This window comes from Podarcis erhardii (genome assembly GCF_964252035.2).
Source record: "Podarcis erhardii genome assembly, chromosome: 5".
Classification (NCBI taxonomy): Eukaryota; Metazoa; Chordata; class Lepidosauria; order Squamata; family Lacertidae; genus Podarcis; species Podarcis erhardii.
Window position 1 is genome coordinate 23,270,194 of NC_138509.1, and position 16,041 is coordinate 23,286,234.

Consider the following 16,041-nt stretch of genomic DNA (forward strand, 5'->3'; position numbering starts at 1 on the left):
CCCATTTCCATGTCACTATATACATGCATAAGTCTGAGACTTGAACTAACTGCAGTTTCACAATTACTGAGGGCGGCTGCGCATATTACATCTTTTTAAAGAATTACTTATGTGCTGCAGGAAACATCAGTGTTATTTTCAACAAGTGTGATGTTTTGAGTTGTCCTAAATCTACCGGTAAGTGTTCATTTGTGATTTCAGTATCTCAAAAACAAAACAAAACTACAAACTGAGGAATGTGATCTATAATTATGGAAAATACTTTGAAAGCTGACAATTCAGAATCTAACAAGCTACTCAAAACTGTATCTAAGGGTCTATTCATAGAGCTTCCCTCTGCCTTTGAAAGCCTTATAAGAAGTAGATTCAGGGAGAGACTGAGAGGGACTTATAGGACCAAGGTGTTATTCTGGCTACCGCAGGAGGTATAATGGTATTAATGTAATCTTGTTATATTTATAGTGCTGAAACCGTTCTAGTTATTATGAAATCGTTCTAACGATGGTTGACTTTGAGATGGTTTCCCGATTCCTTTGTGGTAAGCCGCTTTGAGCATGATTCTCTTTGCGGAAAAGCGACATACAAATAAAACGATGACGACACTAAAAACCCATAGAAATTACAATTGCAATTATCTATGCAATCCATTATCTGTCAAATTTACTATATTCAGGTAGCTGGAGTAATTTTACCCCCAAGAGTACCATTTGCAAATATATGAGGCAACCTAGGGAGAAGTTATTAATAAGCACAGAATGAAGTCTCTAGACTCCGTTTCTAGCTGTGATAAGAATTTGCATTCTTACCTTTAATTAGGAAAGTTTTGTGAACTCTGAAACTCCTGCTGACCAAAGGAGAGCAACTTGGCTCTTGATATGCTCTGCACACAGTAGGCTACCACTTCAAACCCACCAGCAAGCAGTCACTGACAGGTCTCATGTACTTGTCATTTGTGATTTATACTGTGGGGACTGCAGAATGTAGCCAAGGGTAATGCGCCTGTGGGAATTTGAGGTCTGCTTTATTTCACAGAATGTATATCAATATGGGCAACGCAAGCTTGACAACAAGGAGGTCCACTGCCATTATAACGTTGCAGCCATAAGCATCATAATTAAAATGTGTATTTGGTACCTGTAGATTTCTGCAAAATCCACTCAAATGCATACAGTTACTGCCCTACATCAGGGGGGGGGGTGTCTTTTTCAAGCACCACTGTTCTACAGAAGAAGAAATCAATCCTGGGCCACATACAAGTATTTCACTAATTGTCTTTATTAAGTGGATTGTAGACTTTAAAAAAAAAAATCTAGTTTGTATAAAACAGGTACAAATATCTGCTGGAAATGTAAAGAAAAAGAAGGCACCTTGCATCATATGTTGTGGTCTTGTGTTCTGAGAAATGATATATAATGAGTTGAAAAAAATGTTCAAACTAACTTTTATTTAAAAAAAACAGAGGCTTTTCTACTAGGAATTGTGGGTGCTGACATTCCAAAGGAGCAGAAAAGACTTTTTATGTACATGATGACAGCAGCACTGATGTTGCTAGCCCAGAGATGGAAAGAAGACAAAGTCCTTACCAGAGAAGAAGGGCAAATTAAACTGTTGGATTATGCCAAAATGGCAAAACTGACTGGGAAGCTCAGGGACCAAGAAGACCAAAACTTTAACAAAGAGTGGGGAAATTTTATAATTTATCTTGGAGACCACTGTAAGCAGATGAAAACGTTAGCAGGATTGCAGTAACGCTTGCAATGTAGCAAATACTATGGACACAATGCAGTGATATAAAATATGGACTACTGAATAATATGCAGTTGAAAGGGTTGACAATAGGACCCATGGTGGGGAAGGTGGGAAGTACAGAGATTTGGAGGAATCTTTAAATATTAAGATGTATGATTGTATTGTCATATTTTTATACTTATAAAAATTATTTTTTTAAAAAAAATCTAGTCTGAATACAGTAAAAAAACAGATACACCATAAAATAAGATTGCATCTTGGACACATTTGACTTACACTGATTCTGCTTTACACTCTTGGCTGCAGCGTGTGGGTTTATTGGTGTAAAGACCCTTCGAAAGCAAAGAGCCAAGGAAAAAAGCTCTCCTTTAAGTGGGTTCATTGTCACTTCTCTGCAAGGAACATCCCCAAGTGCAGGGGAGAAGTGGATGGAGCCAGGAGAACAGTGGTGTCTCACCAGCATCTCATGGGAGGGAGCCTCCCCTTGGGATCTCAGGGGATTTGTGGAGGGTGGAGAGAGAGAAGGAAGGATGGCAGGGGGAGGAGAAAGCAAACTCGGGTAAGCACTTGGCATGGCTTCTCATCCCCTGCCTCACACCCATCACCTCTTCCTTCTTCCTGCTCCTCCACAGTCCCAGAGCTAGAGGTTGAAGCCTGTGTATGGCAGCAGAGGTTTCATGGCTGCCCTCCTTGGCGTTGGTCAAACACTGTGGCCTCCAGGTGACCAGGGAAAGTTTCCGTTCTCCCAGCTTAGCTGGCTTTGGCTCACTCACCGGAAGGAGGCTACCTGTTCAGTAGAGAAGGGCACTGCCAATCCCAGCAGGCATTGCAGTTGCTCTCCAGGCAAGAAGCTGACGGCAGGAAAAGTGTGGTCTGAGTCAGCCCCACAGCAAACATTTAGAGTTACCAAAGGGGGAAAGAGAGAGGTGGCAGTCTAGTGTCCCAGCTGGGCTGGAAAGCAGCAATCCAGGGATTCTAAGGCTCCTGGACTATAAGCAACTTTGCATATCCACACTCTGCCCAGAAACTAACCCTTGGATCAGATGCAATCCCACTGTGCCTAGGTGGACAGAACTGAGACTTTAAAATAAAAATGAGACGATCCCTAACACTATTGAATGATCAGGCGGTGCTGGTTATTGTGCTCTAGCAGGTAAGTTGTCCCCCCAACACAAACGTTTTTAGTAGTAACATTTAGTTCCAGGTAAACTAGGTTAGGATTGCCATTTATCTGCCTAACTCAGTGCACGCTGACACAGAAGTAATAAGATGGCACTGAAACGGGACTTGTTCCTGAGGAAGTGTATCACAGCATGCAGTGTGAGTCTTCATTACAAATACTGAAATGGGGATGGTTCTTCCAGGACGGAGACAGAAACCTTTGATTGTTGCTAACATGAAGAGAGCCTTGCTAACTCTCCATTTTTCTTTCATGTCCTGCCACTTTTATTATCTTTACATTATTTCTTTATTAAATCTTGGAACCAGGCAGAGGGCCTTCTTGGTAGTGGTGCCCCCCTGTGGAACGCCCTCCCATCAGATGTCAAAGAAATTAACAACTATCTGACATTTAGAAGACATCTGAAGGCAGCCCTGTTTAGGGAAGTTTTAATGAGTGATGTTTTAATGTATTTTTAATCTTTTGTTGGAAACCCAGCCAGATGGGCAGGGTATAAATAATAAATGGTGATGATGATGACTGCCTGACCTCATGATGGGTGAAGCAAGCAGAACTCCCAGTCGATGGCGACTGTCATAGTGAGCACCACATGGGAGGTAATGGGATGGTTGAGCCACTGTCTAACACTGCCAGCTCTGCATACTTTTGGCCTCTTGGCACAGGCCTTGCTCTTTCACGCCTACAAAAATGGTGGCTTCTCAACCTCTTCCTTCTCCATTTTCCCTCTGTTTTCCCCCAAGGCCAGTCTTGGTCCAGAGCTGCCTTCCTCAACAGCACTGAATAGTCTGAATATGTACAGGAATGTGGCACTTATAATGTCCATCCATGAATGCACAGACAAACTTCATTTGCAGAGGATGTGAATTTTTATGTGCTATCCTGATGCTAATTGTATTCAGGACATTCAGCCAGATCTTGATGAAGGTATGTCAATAAATTGCTTTGGTTTCTGTGGTGCTGAACTCCGTGAAGAACCCATCTGTGCACGTGTTCTGTTTCCCTCTGCCAAAAAGTTAGAAAGCACGACATATTAGCTTTCTAACCTTTCATTCAAGGTGTCTGTACTACTGACTCTCTGACAGAGATTCATACTCTTTCATGCTATTAATACTCATTTCCAACAAGACAAATTTATTTAAAAAAAATAAAAAACCATCCTAATTGTCATGCTGTGTCATCATCTGCTGAAAGAGTGAAAATCTTTTTTAACTCTTCTTGCAGGTTCCCTAAGGTATTCTTTAAATAAAGCGAGAAGCTAAATAGGCTTTCCTGGATAGGTTTGAGTCCAATTCTATTTTTAAACAAGCATTCAACGACTTTTTCTACAGACTGGGTGACATGGATGAGGAAACACCCAAGATGGCTCATTTGTTCAAGCCTTATTCACACACATGCTACTATATTAGAATAGGGAAATCAGGCTTTGTAAAGAATGGAAACTCAGTTTAATCTCAGTCAAAGATCCTACTGAAGTACACACAGGATGAAAGATTTCAATACTTATATTCTGGTTAGTCTTAAAGATTGCCCTGTAGATTTAAATTGTGTCTTCAAACTGACAATGCATTAATTCCTTTCTCCTAACTCTACTATAACAGCACACTGTCAAAAACCACTAAATTAAGCAATACCATAAAAGACAGACTAACAGCTGCCTTCTCCCTTATGATTTCCAGTGATAGGGCAGGTCTCCCAAGTCGTAAATAATTCCACAATACAGGAATGTGTCCTTGACCTTACTAGTAAGGTGCTGGTGGTTTTATTTACAGGAACAGTTTTAAGAAACAATTCCACATGTGGAAAGTCACTTGTGGCAATTGGTCTCAAGTAGTGCTGGATTTACGTATAAGCTAAACAAGCTATAGCTTAGAGCCCCAGTCTCTTGGGGGCCCCAAAAAAATTTAAAGGGGGAAAAAACCCTGGATGTACATTTCCAAAATATAAGATAAAAAACAAATAAAATAAAACCTGTGTACAGCAACAGTGTTTTGTGTTGTGTAGGCTCCTATTTGTTATGTGCAAATGGCTTTAGATACCTATTAGGTCCATAAATTACCATATAGCATATATTCAATGCAAAAAAAAAAGTGATAATTTGTTGTTGACAAAGGGCAGCTGGGCACCATTACCTTCAGTAGCTTAGGGCCTCATCAAACTCAAATCCGGCCCTGGTCTCAACCCAGTTATTCCAAAAAGAGGGGCTGAAACCCCACAAATCAAAAATCTAAAGCAAACATTTTTTAGATTGACCTTCAGGTGGGAGGTGACATTAAGGATGAAGCAATACATTGGTGGCATGTGTGTAATGACAGGAACTGATAGTGTACAAAGAAGGAAGTCATTTCTGGATCATGATGGGTTTAAGTAACAGATGAGTACGCTTTATTAAAATAGTTTGGGGTTTTATAAGCGCAAGTGTTCTTTAGTAGAAAACCTCTAAAGGTGGAGTCCAATGATGGTCCAAATATTATGTTGTTATCTGGAGAACTTCAGATAATAGAATCATCAGATGAGGAAACAGCGATCAGCCCAATTTTTGGTGCCTCTCCTCTTTGTTTTCATGTGTCACTCTGATAGACAGAGGTGTTGAGAAGCAGCGTCAGCTTGCACTTCATATTATGCTATCTCTCCCCCTTCTCCCTGACAGCAAGTTGCGTGACTGTCAGAAAGAGCAAGAGTCTTTCAATTAAAATTAATTAAGCTGCAGTTTAATGCAACATGATTTGTCATTAGTCAAGGGTTCTCAGCCTGGGATTTAAAACAAATAAGAAAACACCCAAAGTGCTTTGAAATGGCAATGTAGCACTTAATTTACTGTAATGTCTTCTTCACTTTTCTGAACAGATCTGCAATGAAGACCAATAAGGAGGTGACTGCCATTAGGTTTTAAGATTCTTTCTAACAGTAATCGCTGAAGGAAAAAATGGTTGCATTTTCAATATGGGGAAGAAAACTAAAATGCTGAGCTATGTTTTTGTGACATTACCTAGATGTTTCCCGGGCAGTTTGCCACATATGTTTAAACAGGAGCAGCTGCTATTTAGCATGGGCAAGTTGATGACTGGCAAAATACAAGGCTGGCACTGTCTACAGAATCCCCATCATTAAAATTACAAAATAAGTGATGAAGCTAGTTTACGGTGAAGGAATGCAAGCTAAACAAGATGTTTTTTCTCCATTATCTTTAACATAATTCTTCCTTTTCCCAAAAATACTCTTTTACATTGCAGAGTATCTAGGGTGCAGTGGATTTATCCCTGTGGCAAATTAGTCCAGCAAGAATAACATTTTAGTAGAACTATTATACACTTGCTGCTCTTTAGTGGTTCAATAATAACTCAGCACTGACTCGCAGCTCTGAACAGGTGCCAGCACCCTCCTTGTGCACCTGCCAGAAAAACAATTTGAAGCTTCATCATGCAGAGCTATTCAATTCATTTTTACTTAATTAGTTGCAATCTAAGACACTAATGGGAATTCCTAAAATGACAGAATCATTTTGCTTGTTTATGCAAATGGAAGTTCAAGTTCAGGGCTTAATTCTTCTCTCTCTTTTTGGAGTTGTGCTTATGATGGGATGAATTTAGAAAAACAAAGCAGGAATTCCTGGATCAGATGCTATTGGTCTATACGCATATTGGAACATTAATAATTTCTCTCTCTTTCAAAGTGGTAATTCTCAAAAACATTGCCTCGCAGTCAAATTTCCTTCCCTAATTACTATTTAAAATGGCTTGCAGTCAGAAGGAATGCAGAGAGTTCATTTCCCTAACCTTCAATGATAAAGAAACCCGTGCTAAAGTGAATGAAAAATTTCAAGAGTTTTAATCCGCGTGGAGCCCAATATTGACAAGCATATTGCAAAAATAATCCATTTGCTTGTTTATCCGAAAAGGGAGGTCACAGTTTTAAAAAATAAAGACAAAGGTCGAAGTGTATAGATTTGGATACACTCAAAAAATAAAGACAAAGGTCCAAGTGTATAGATTTGGATACACCTTTTCGTCTATAAGATGCCCCCATGTATAAAATGCCCCCTATTTTGGGGGACTAAAATTAAAGAAAATGGAGTGAGATGGCCCCGAGTTGTCACCCAACTGACAAACACTAACAATTGCAAGCAACGCACACCAAACTGACAAAGCAGCAGCCAATAAAAAGCAGCCCTTGCAGCAGACACCATTCACCCACCCAATCGCAAGATCCTGCTGACGGCTGCAACCAATCACCCGTCCCCCCTCTACACTATCCATGTATAAGACATGGAGAGACCTATGGAGAGACCTGGTCTGAATAGAGATATTGGATTCATGTCCGATTATACATACTGAAGCCAATTTTGGTCATCTGTCCCTGTGGAACCAACTGCCATAACAGTCATCAACAGTTATAAGGTTGAAGTGACCTCTGCTTCAGAATATCTGACGAAGTGTGTATAGTGGTACCTCGGGTTACAGGCGCTTCAGGTTACAGACTCCACTAACCCAGAAATAGTACCTCAGGTTAAGAACTTTGCTTCAGGATGAGAACAGAAATTGTGCTCCGGTGGCACGGCAGCAGCGGGAGGCCCCATTAGCTAAAGTGGTGCTTCAGGTTAAGAACAGTTTCAGGTTAAGAACGGACCTCCAGAACGAATTAAATTCTTTACCCAAGGTATTACACACGAAAGCTCATACCTTGAAAGCTTATATTTAGTTGATCTTAAAGACGCCACTGGAATTATTGAAAAATATTTTTTCATCTTTCATCTTGTTATTTATCATGTATAACGAGACACCCCCCCCCCTTTAAACTTTATTTTAGAGTAAAAAACCCTCGTCTAATACACGGAAAAGTATGGTGTGTAGTTCTATACAATCTCAAGGTACTCAAGTAATCCAATAAAAAACTGCCAGACTTACCCAAGACCCCATATTCTGAAAGGGAGCTATTGCATACGGTGTAAGGGGCTTGCTGCTCCCACAGATGATTCATAGGAACACAGGTCCCCTTGTCAACATCTTGATCATGGAGTACATGGTGGCGATGGCTACAAAGATTTTTAAAAACACAATGACGTTTTAAGAAAAGATATTTTGAGAAAAGGAAACGGTGGCACGAGCACGCACAGAACACTTTTCGAATGTTCAGAGTTCTTCGCAATTATTACAACAATCATCCAGCAAGGCAGCTCAGTATTATAGCCATTTGCAGGCTGAGGACTGAGACTGGGAGATGGTGTTAGCCCCAAAATGGAAAACAAGGGAGGTTCCAACTAAAGAAGAATGGCAACTTAAACTCATGGAATATGTGCAGCTTGCAGACCTAACATATGGAATAAGAGAACAAGAAGAACATACATTTAAAGAAGACTGGGAAATGTTTTCTGAATATATGGGGGGGGCAGTTTTGTGTACATTTGATAACGGCAACATTTTCAATAAATTCAACAGTGTACATAAGTTTTGATGGATGTAATAATAGTATACAGTTGTACCTTGGAAGTTGAACGGAATCTGTTCTGGAAGTCTGTTTGACTTCCAAAATGTTCGGAAACCAAAGCACGGCTTCTGATTGGCTGCAGGAAGCTCCTACAGCCAATTGGAAGCCACAGAAGCCCTGTTCCAAATAACATTTGCAAACCGGAACACTCACTTCCAGGTTTGCGGCATTCAGGAGCCAAAATGTTCGACTTGCAAGGTGTTCAGGATCCAAGGTACGACTGTACTGAATGGTTTAGTTTATGCAAAATATGCAGGGATTTATGTTATGCAAAATGAACCATGGAAAGAGAAGAAGAAAGTCATTGATACGTTAAGGTTGTTTAAATGAATATTCTAAACTGTAAAACAGAAAATTTAATAAAAATATATATATTTAAATAAATAAATACAAAGTAACCCTTAAAAAAGAGAGAGACTGAGAGATAATGGCTTGTTGAAGACCACAAAGTGAGTTTCTGACTGAGCTTAGATTTGAATCAGGTATTTCTCAGTTCACACCCTTTCCCATTACACAAAATCTCATATTATTTTCCACACGATTGGAAAGATTAAAGCTACAGCTAAAGTTATAAAAAATCAACAGCGGCCTCCAGTATGGAAGCTACCGTTCACTGCATCTAGGCAGTCGCAAGGGATTAACCGTTACTGTTATTTTAAATTAAAGCTCTTCAATATCTCAAGTATTCACTTCTGACAACAGGCTGACGCTGCTGCGGATAACTTTGCAATTGTTGCTGCGCGATGCATGAAGCTTTTAGTGGCATGCAGTTACACTCCATAAAATATGAAGTGTGGAAGCCATTACACAACAGGGCTGCTTTCGCTCAAATTATAATTAGCTGTGAAATTCTGTTCCTCGTGCCTTGAGTCATGTGCAGCCTGTATTGTGCACCGGCTTTCAGCTCCTTGAGCACTTTTCAGGTTCAAGTCTTGAAAGAGCTGCATCCTCCGGTCCTCAATGCCCACCCTTCATTGGCTCACTGCTTAGTGCCCTCTAGAGCTCCATTAATCAGCATTAGAATGGTGCACCAAGGAACATTATCAAAACAGAGATGACTGAAGTAATTACTGTAATCCATTAACTCCCTGAGCAAGACTAACTGAGTGAAACACACCAATATGTTCAAGCTCTACAACCACTAAAGGAAGAAGGGCTATTACCCTGATAATAGCTATTCTGAGGTGCACGCCTGCCGAAGCTGAACAAATTGCCAGCAGAAATTCTGTTCTTCTAAAGCATCTTAGCAAGAACCGTTCACCACTCTAAATAGAAACTAGTTAATATCGTAAAACCGGAGCCAATGGCATGCCGGAGGTTAAAACGCGACAACTATAGAAGTGCAATGGAGGTGGCCATTTTTGTCGACCCGTTTCCCCATAAAACCCCTCTAGCAAACGATCTACACATCGTGTAGCAAAAAACAGTAGGCAAATATGTTGGGATTCTAGGCCATATGGTTTTCAGAAGCAAGCGAAGGTGTCCTGTTTTTTGCAAGGGCCCCATTTTTTAAAACCAAAACCTGCCCACCAAACCAAACACACCAAAGGGTTTACGGTAGCATTCACTCTAGTCTGCCACATTCAGTGACTTCCTTTGTGAGAAACCATTTATAAAAAAGCACATTCTCCCATATGTAGTCCCCGATCTCCCATATGCAGTCTGAAGTGTTGTAGCTCACTTCAGTTTAACAGGTCATTGATCCAAATAATGTACAGATTGGCTCTAAAATCTTCCAACCTGCATGAGCACACTGAAAGAGAGAAAAAATTCAGTGGGTCCAAATGGGATCTGTTGCAGCATATGAAGTGCTCTTTGTTCATGGTTCCAGCCAACCATGCCACAGTCTGGACATTCCATTCTATTTCCCCTTCCCAATTTTAATAATAATAATAATAATAATAATAATAATAATAATAATTTATTTATTTATTTATTTATTTATTTATTTATACCCCGCCCATCTGGCTGGGTCCCCCCAGCCACTCTGGGCAGCTTCCAACAAAACACTAAAATACAATAACCTATTAAACATTAAAAGCTTCCCTAAACAGGGCAGCCTTTAGACATCTTCTAGAAGTTTGGTAGTTATCCCTCCTCCCACAAAAAGACACTCAGGGTTCTGCGGTCACTGAGTATACTCCTCCCAGCTGTTTAGGGTTTCCCCCTGATCTTAGTCCCACCCACAAAGTTTTTCCCCATATGCAAATCTTAGAACTCCCCTACAACAGCTGATACATCCATCTTCAGTATGGATGGTGCTGTTTTGCCTGTCTAAGGATAGGTCCTCAGTAAACAGGTTTGCTATCATATAAAATCAAATAATTTAAATTACTGCGGCATTATGATTGTATTTTGTGATTGCTATGTGCTGCCCTGTTGCGACAAAAGATTGCAGGGTGAAGTGTCCCTGCTCCAGATGCCTGTCATTCAATTTCACTCTCCTTCCCACTCGAATCTTTCACCCTGAAACATGTTGTCGTTGGCATCCGTCTGTCTCAAGAGACAATGGAAAGCGCCTCCGGGGGTGAAGCCAAACTTCCGGAGAATCACAGTGCCTGCTGTGGCTGCAGAGACCGGTAACTCTTAACCTCTGTCTCCCGTGTTGTTTTTGTTGTGTTAGTAGCACCCGAGTGATCTCTCCAGGACACAAGCCTGGGCAGCATATATGGAGGTCATGGGCTGCTCAAATGACAAGACCCCCCTCTCGGCCACTCTGATGTAAACCAAAACAGCAAGTCAGCATGCTCAGTGTGCTGTTTTGGGAGTCCCCACCCCAGTTAGTTCACCTACCCTTTTATGCTGTTTATATACCTGTTTTTCTTTGCCTGATCTCTTTCCTTCCACCATCGCAGAAGCTCTCCCTAACACTTCTTCCAGAGCTTTTGCAATTACTTCTTCATTCAAATTCATGTTCATACTCAACTACCTCATGCAATTACATGTGCATTCCCCTTTAGCATTTAACATCTTACCTGTTACAAACAGCATTCCCTCAGAATGACCCAGTTTAGCATTAACTCACAGCAAAATCTGTATGATATTTTCTACCGGATGAGCAGCAGCTGTATTATACAACTCACCTGAAAGTGCCCCTTTCTACATCCTGCCCACTTAGTCGGACATGGATACCTTCCTTCAACAAAGACCCAAAAGCCATGTATTCCCCCAAGGCCCAGTCGACAACTCGGTTCTTTGTCATTTCCAGTCGACTTCTCAAAATCCGAGAAAGTCCTAAGTGGGGAGAAGGAGGAGAAAAGAAGAATTACTGGCTGCAATTAACAAAAAAAGTTATCAGGATACCAATACATGTCTCCATGCCCAAGATGAAGACTGGAGTGCTAAGGAAACACAACCAAGAGAGCAAAATACTGATAACTAAATGGTGACCTCACCTGAATGTCTTTTTGACTTTCCTCCCTTCTGAATGCTTCTACTAGTCATTCACAATCCAGACAATTCAATTCAACCACAAGTTCATTGTCCTTATATTGATAACATTTCACACAATCAAGCTCCAGCTATATTTCAGTTCTCAGTCTTAATATTTTATCTCTCCACCTACACTGCTCCATAGGTAAACTTTTAACTATCACAATTCCTGCTTGCTAATCACACACTAAAATTGAATACCTCTTTTATTGTATCCATCAACGATGGTATACTTTTACACCTCAAGTTATTATCATATTTCTTTTTAAGAATGTTACTAGATTAAGACTGAAGGCTTGGAAAACTTATACTCCCTTACATAAACAAGTTCCAATATCAAAGCCATTCTGCTTTTTGCTCCACTTTTTAGTTATTCAAGACCCTTCATTGTATATATGAGTGAACTTGCTTTATTCATGAAATAATATAGCCGAATAGCTCTGTCTAATATATGAATTAACCACATTCTCAGCTTCATTCATGAAATAAGCAAATCCTTGCCTAATTCAATATTTTTACGACAGGCAAAGTTTCTGTCTTATTCATGAAAAGTCTTGCATAGCTAGCTGTGCTGTTTCATGAATAAGATTTTACTGAATGATTTTGGCAAGCAATATTTATTTTATGAATGAAGCAATTTCAAAACTGTAGTATGGTCGATACATCAAATCCATATCAACCTAACAATTGCCTATTAAAAATTAGAGGCACCAAGCAGATGGTTCACTCTAAGCGCCGTGTTACTTTTCAGTGTTTCGGGAACATGTGTGCATATTTAATAAAATATTTACACATCAATGCATAGCAACAGAGGACAGAACTAGAAGCTACACTTTGTATATGAGGATTTCTCCAGATACGTACTAATGAATAATGATATTTTGTTTTAATAAGAAAGTGAATGTTAATTACATGCCACTTGAAAACAAAACATTGAAGATGTGTAATTGAAAGCTTTGCTGTAATAACTTCTCAGGAATTTTAATTGTATAAAACAACCCCTGTTGATCAATCTCAGAGGAAGGAAAATAAATAAAAGAAAGACAGATGTGATCATCAAAGCATTATTCAAATCTCACACAGCTCATAATGTGACTTTACAGACCCACGTTAGAGAACGAATCAATGCAGGTTACAGACCATGCAGCAAATGCAATTTGCTAGCTCTTGCCTCCAGAGGCAAAAATCTCTGCAGAGGCACTTTTAACAATGAGATGTAATCCCTCAAATCTTGTTGATTCCCTTGAGAACATCTCTCTTTCCAACCTCTTCCCAACGTCCACCTTTTCTTCTACATTTTCATCACTTTTAAGTGTTGTGCAAAGCATCAGTTGAAACACTTTTCTTTAAAGAATGTTTTCACATGGAGAAATATAAACATACAACTAAAGTAGCACCACCAAGAATCATATGGAGAGCTAAACAGCCAAAGATCAGTCAATCCACAGTAATTCCTCAAGGACATATAATATGGCTTTACAGTCAATCAGCCCCTCACATAAATGAAAGTACTATTAATTTAACACTAATTCAAGTGCCACAACTTCCCTAGTCCTTTGCACAATGTTTGCCAGACCAGTGAAGTTAACAATATACTCATGATTGCTTCAATTCAATAAGGCTGAAAATAATAATTAGCAAAGCTCATTAATGTTGCTTGTACGAGCATTAAGCCTAAACAAAAAAGAAAAACATACAACCTCCTAGCTGGTTATGCTGTGCACTTGTAGTATGTACATCAAACACTACTTTTTAATGGAAAGGGATATGAAAGGGGAAAAGTTTCTTCTGTTCAGGAAACAGACGGCGTTCCAAATTCAGGACAGGGAGAATCAGCATTCAGCTAGCAAATATTCTCCTGTCAACGCTGCATCTCTAGAGAAAAAGGAAGCCAGTGCTGGAAATATAGCAAGAATTAAGTTCTCACCTCCATGTATTTTAAAACCTTCCAAAGGCACAGAGCTGGCTACATTTCCAATATGAATCAGCATATCTTCAGGAATTCCAGTTGGAGGGCAAGTCATGCTCTTTGGTTCTCCGTCCACATTAAAAAAACCTGAAACATGGGGAGACATGTTGAAAAAGTACAGAAACTTTTTTCCAGAAAGATCCTGCTTGTTTAGAGAAATCCCATCCTGTGTAACAAAAGTAATAACAAATTCCCCCTTTAGAATCACACAAGTGGGGACCTGGAACCAAATGCTAAATTGCACCCCCCGGCCCTTAAGAAAAGTGTTCCTTTTTCGCCTGGCTACAGGGCTAAACAGGCATTTGTAGTAGTTTTTGGAGTTCCTGGGGGCAGGGGAGAGGGAAGGTACAAATTTTTATGGCTCATTTGTTTGCATATAAAAATGGAACTTTAGTCCAGTGTGGAGATCTGCTAAATTGGGAGTGGGGATTTCAGGCCAACCCTGAACTGGCAGAGTAATTTGGGGGAACTGAGAAATGAAATGTATCCAACTCTTTTGGAAAGGAACAAATGCCTTATCTTCTCTTTTGCTTTTTAAAAATACTGGTACGGAGGCAGCTTCCAGCCCCCCTCAATTTTACTTGTTTGCACACCTAGAAAAGCAGTCACTAGTATCATTTGAGGGTCATTTGAGGAGGTAAATATGACAGATGTTTTTGTACAGTTAAAAAGGAATGGGGCGAGGGGCAAAATAGCTGCTGTTTTTAAACAGCAAGGGGAAGCAGAAGGAGAAGCTGACATAGGCCTATTTCTCATGAAATGCTAAGCCAAACCATGGCTAAGCATAAATGTGCAAGCATGTGAAGACTCACAGCAGAAACTGCAGCCACCTCGCTAACTGGAGGTAAGCCATGGTTTGATTTAGTGTTATGCCGAGACCCAGGCTCATGGCTTGTCTCCCTCAGAAAAACTATAGGCTGCAGCTGAGATTTGTCCTCCTGCAATCTGCATCTTGCAGCCACCACAGAGAAGGAGAAAGGGGAGACAACCACATTCCCTCCTATCACAATAAACCATGTTTTACTGTGACATCGAAATGTAGCCAATGAGATTTACAGCAACACTTCCTACCTGGCCAAGGTGAATCAAGCCAGTGCTTAATGTGTAGGATTTTATTGTCTTTGGATCGAGAATAAGCTTCCTCACAAATCTTATCGTACTTTGCAATTTCTTCCTGTAGAATAGGGGCGAAACGTCATGTGACAAATACCACAGCAGGAATGCAGAGGGATAGGGAAAACTAAAATTCCATCAAAGCAGTAATAGTCAAGTTTTTTATACCTAGCACAATTTTACAAGCAATTAGTTTTTTACCACTGCGGGAGGCAGTGGAAGACAGGAGTGCCTGGCGTGCTCTGGTCCATGGGGTCATGAAGAGTCGGACACGACTAAACAACTAAACAACAACAACAAAGTTTTTTACCATATATTATATGGTTACAGTGGGAGTGGGGAGAATCAGGAGGACATTGGGCAGAAGCCACTTGTACAAGCCTGCTCACAAGACTCTGGGGAGGAACAAGGATTTCCGAGTTCCTACAAAGCACGGCATGAATTTAGAAACAAGGGAAGAGATGATCACCAGAGGGTGGGGATAGGTATCATGGCCACCAAACCTGCAAATCCTTGCACTTTTCTATCATTGGTCTTCCAATAATAATAATAATTTCCCCAGCCACTCTGGGTGGCTGCCAACAGAATATTAAAAACACAATAAAACATCAAACCTTAAAAACATCCCTAAACAGGGCTGTCTTCAGATGTCTTCCAAAAGTCAGATAGTTGTTTATTTCCTTGACATCTGAAGGGCAGGCACCACTACAGAGAAGGCCCTCTGCCTGGTTCCCTGTAACCTCACTTCTTGCAGTGAGGGAACGGCCAGAAGGCCCTTGGAGCTGGACCTCAGTGTCCGGACTGAACAATGGGGGTGGAGACGCTCCTTTAGGTAAACTGGGCTGAGGCCGTCTAGGGCTCAGCACCAACACTTTGAATTCTGCTCGGAAACATACTGGGAGCCAATGTAGGTCTTTCAGGACCGGTGTTGTATGGTCTTGGCGGTCACTCCCAGTCACCAGTCTAGCTGGTGGTAAATCACTCGTGATTCTCTTTTCTCTTTATTATTCAGCAATTACATACTACTCCTTTTTTTATCAATGGAAAGATAATTTAATGAAGAATGTAATGCAGTAACTTTTATGAAGGATTATTTACTACAACAGCAGTATAAAAA

The 16,041-nt window shown here is 40.4% G+C and overlaps 1 protein-coding gene across 2 annotated transcripts in view; it reads right to left on the reverse strand.

Moving 5' to 3' along the window:
• OGDHL (oxoglutarate dehydrogenase L) overlaps window positions 1-16,041 on the reverse strand; it is a 64,261-nt gene that overhangs the window by 16,381 nt on the left and 31,839 nt on the right. For both annotated transcript variants that reach the window (XM_081861155.1, XM_081861154.1), the window contains exons 13-16: window positions 14,883-14,985; window positions 13,770-13,898; window positions 11,494-11,644; window positions 7,831-7,958 (exon numbers count right to left, since the gene is read on the reverse strand). In XM_081861155.1, coding sequence (XP_081717281.1) covers window positions 7,831-7,958; window positions 11,494-11,644; window positions 13,770-13,898; window positions 14,883-14,985 — 511 coding nt within the window. The remainder of the gene's footprint in view (window positions 1-7,830; window positions 7,959-11,493; window positions 11,645-13,769; window positions 13,899-14,882; window positions 14,986-16,041) is intronic.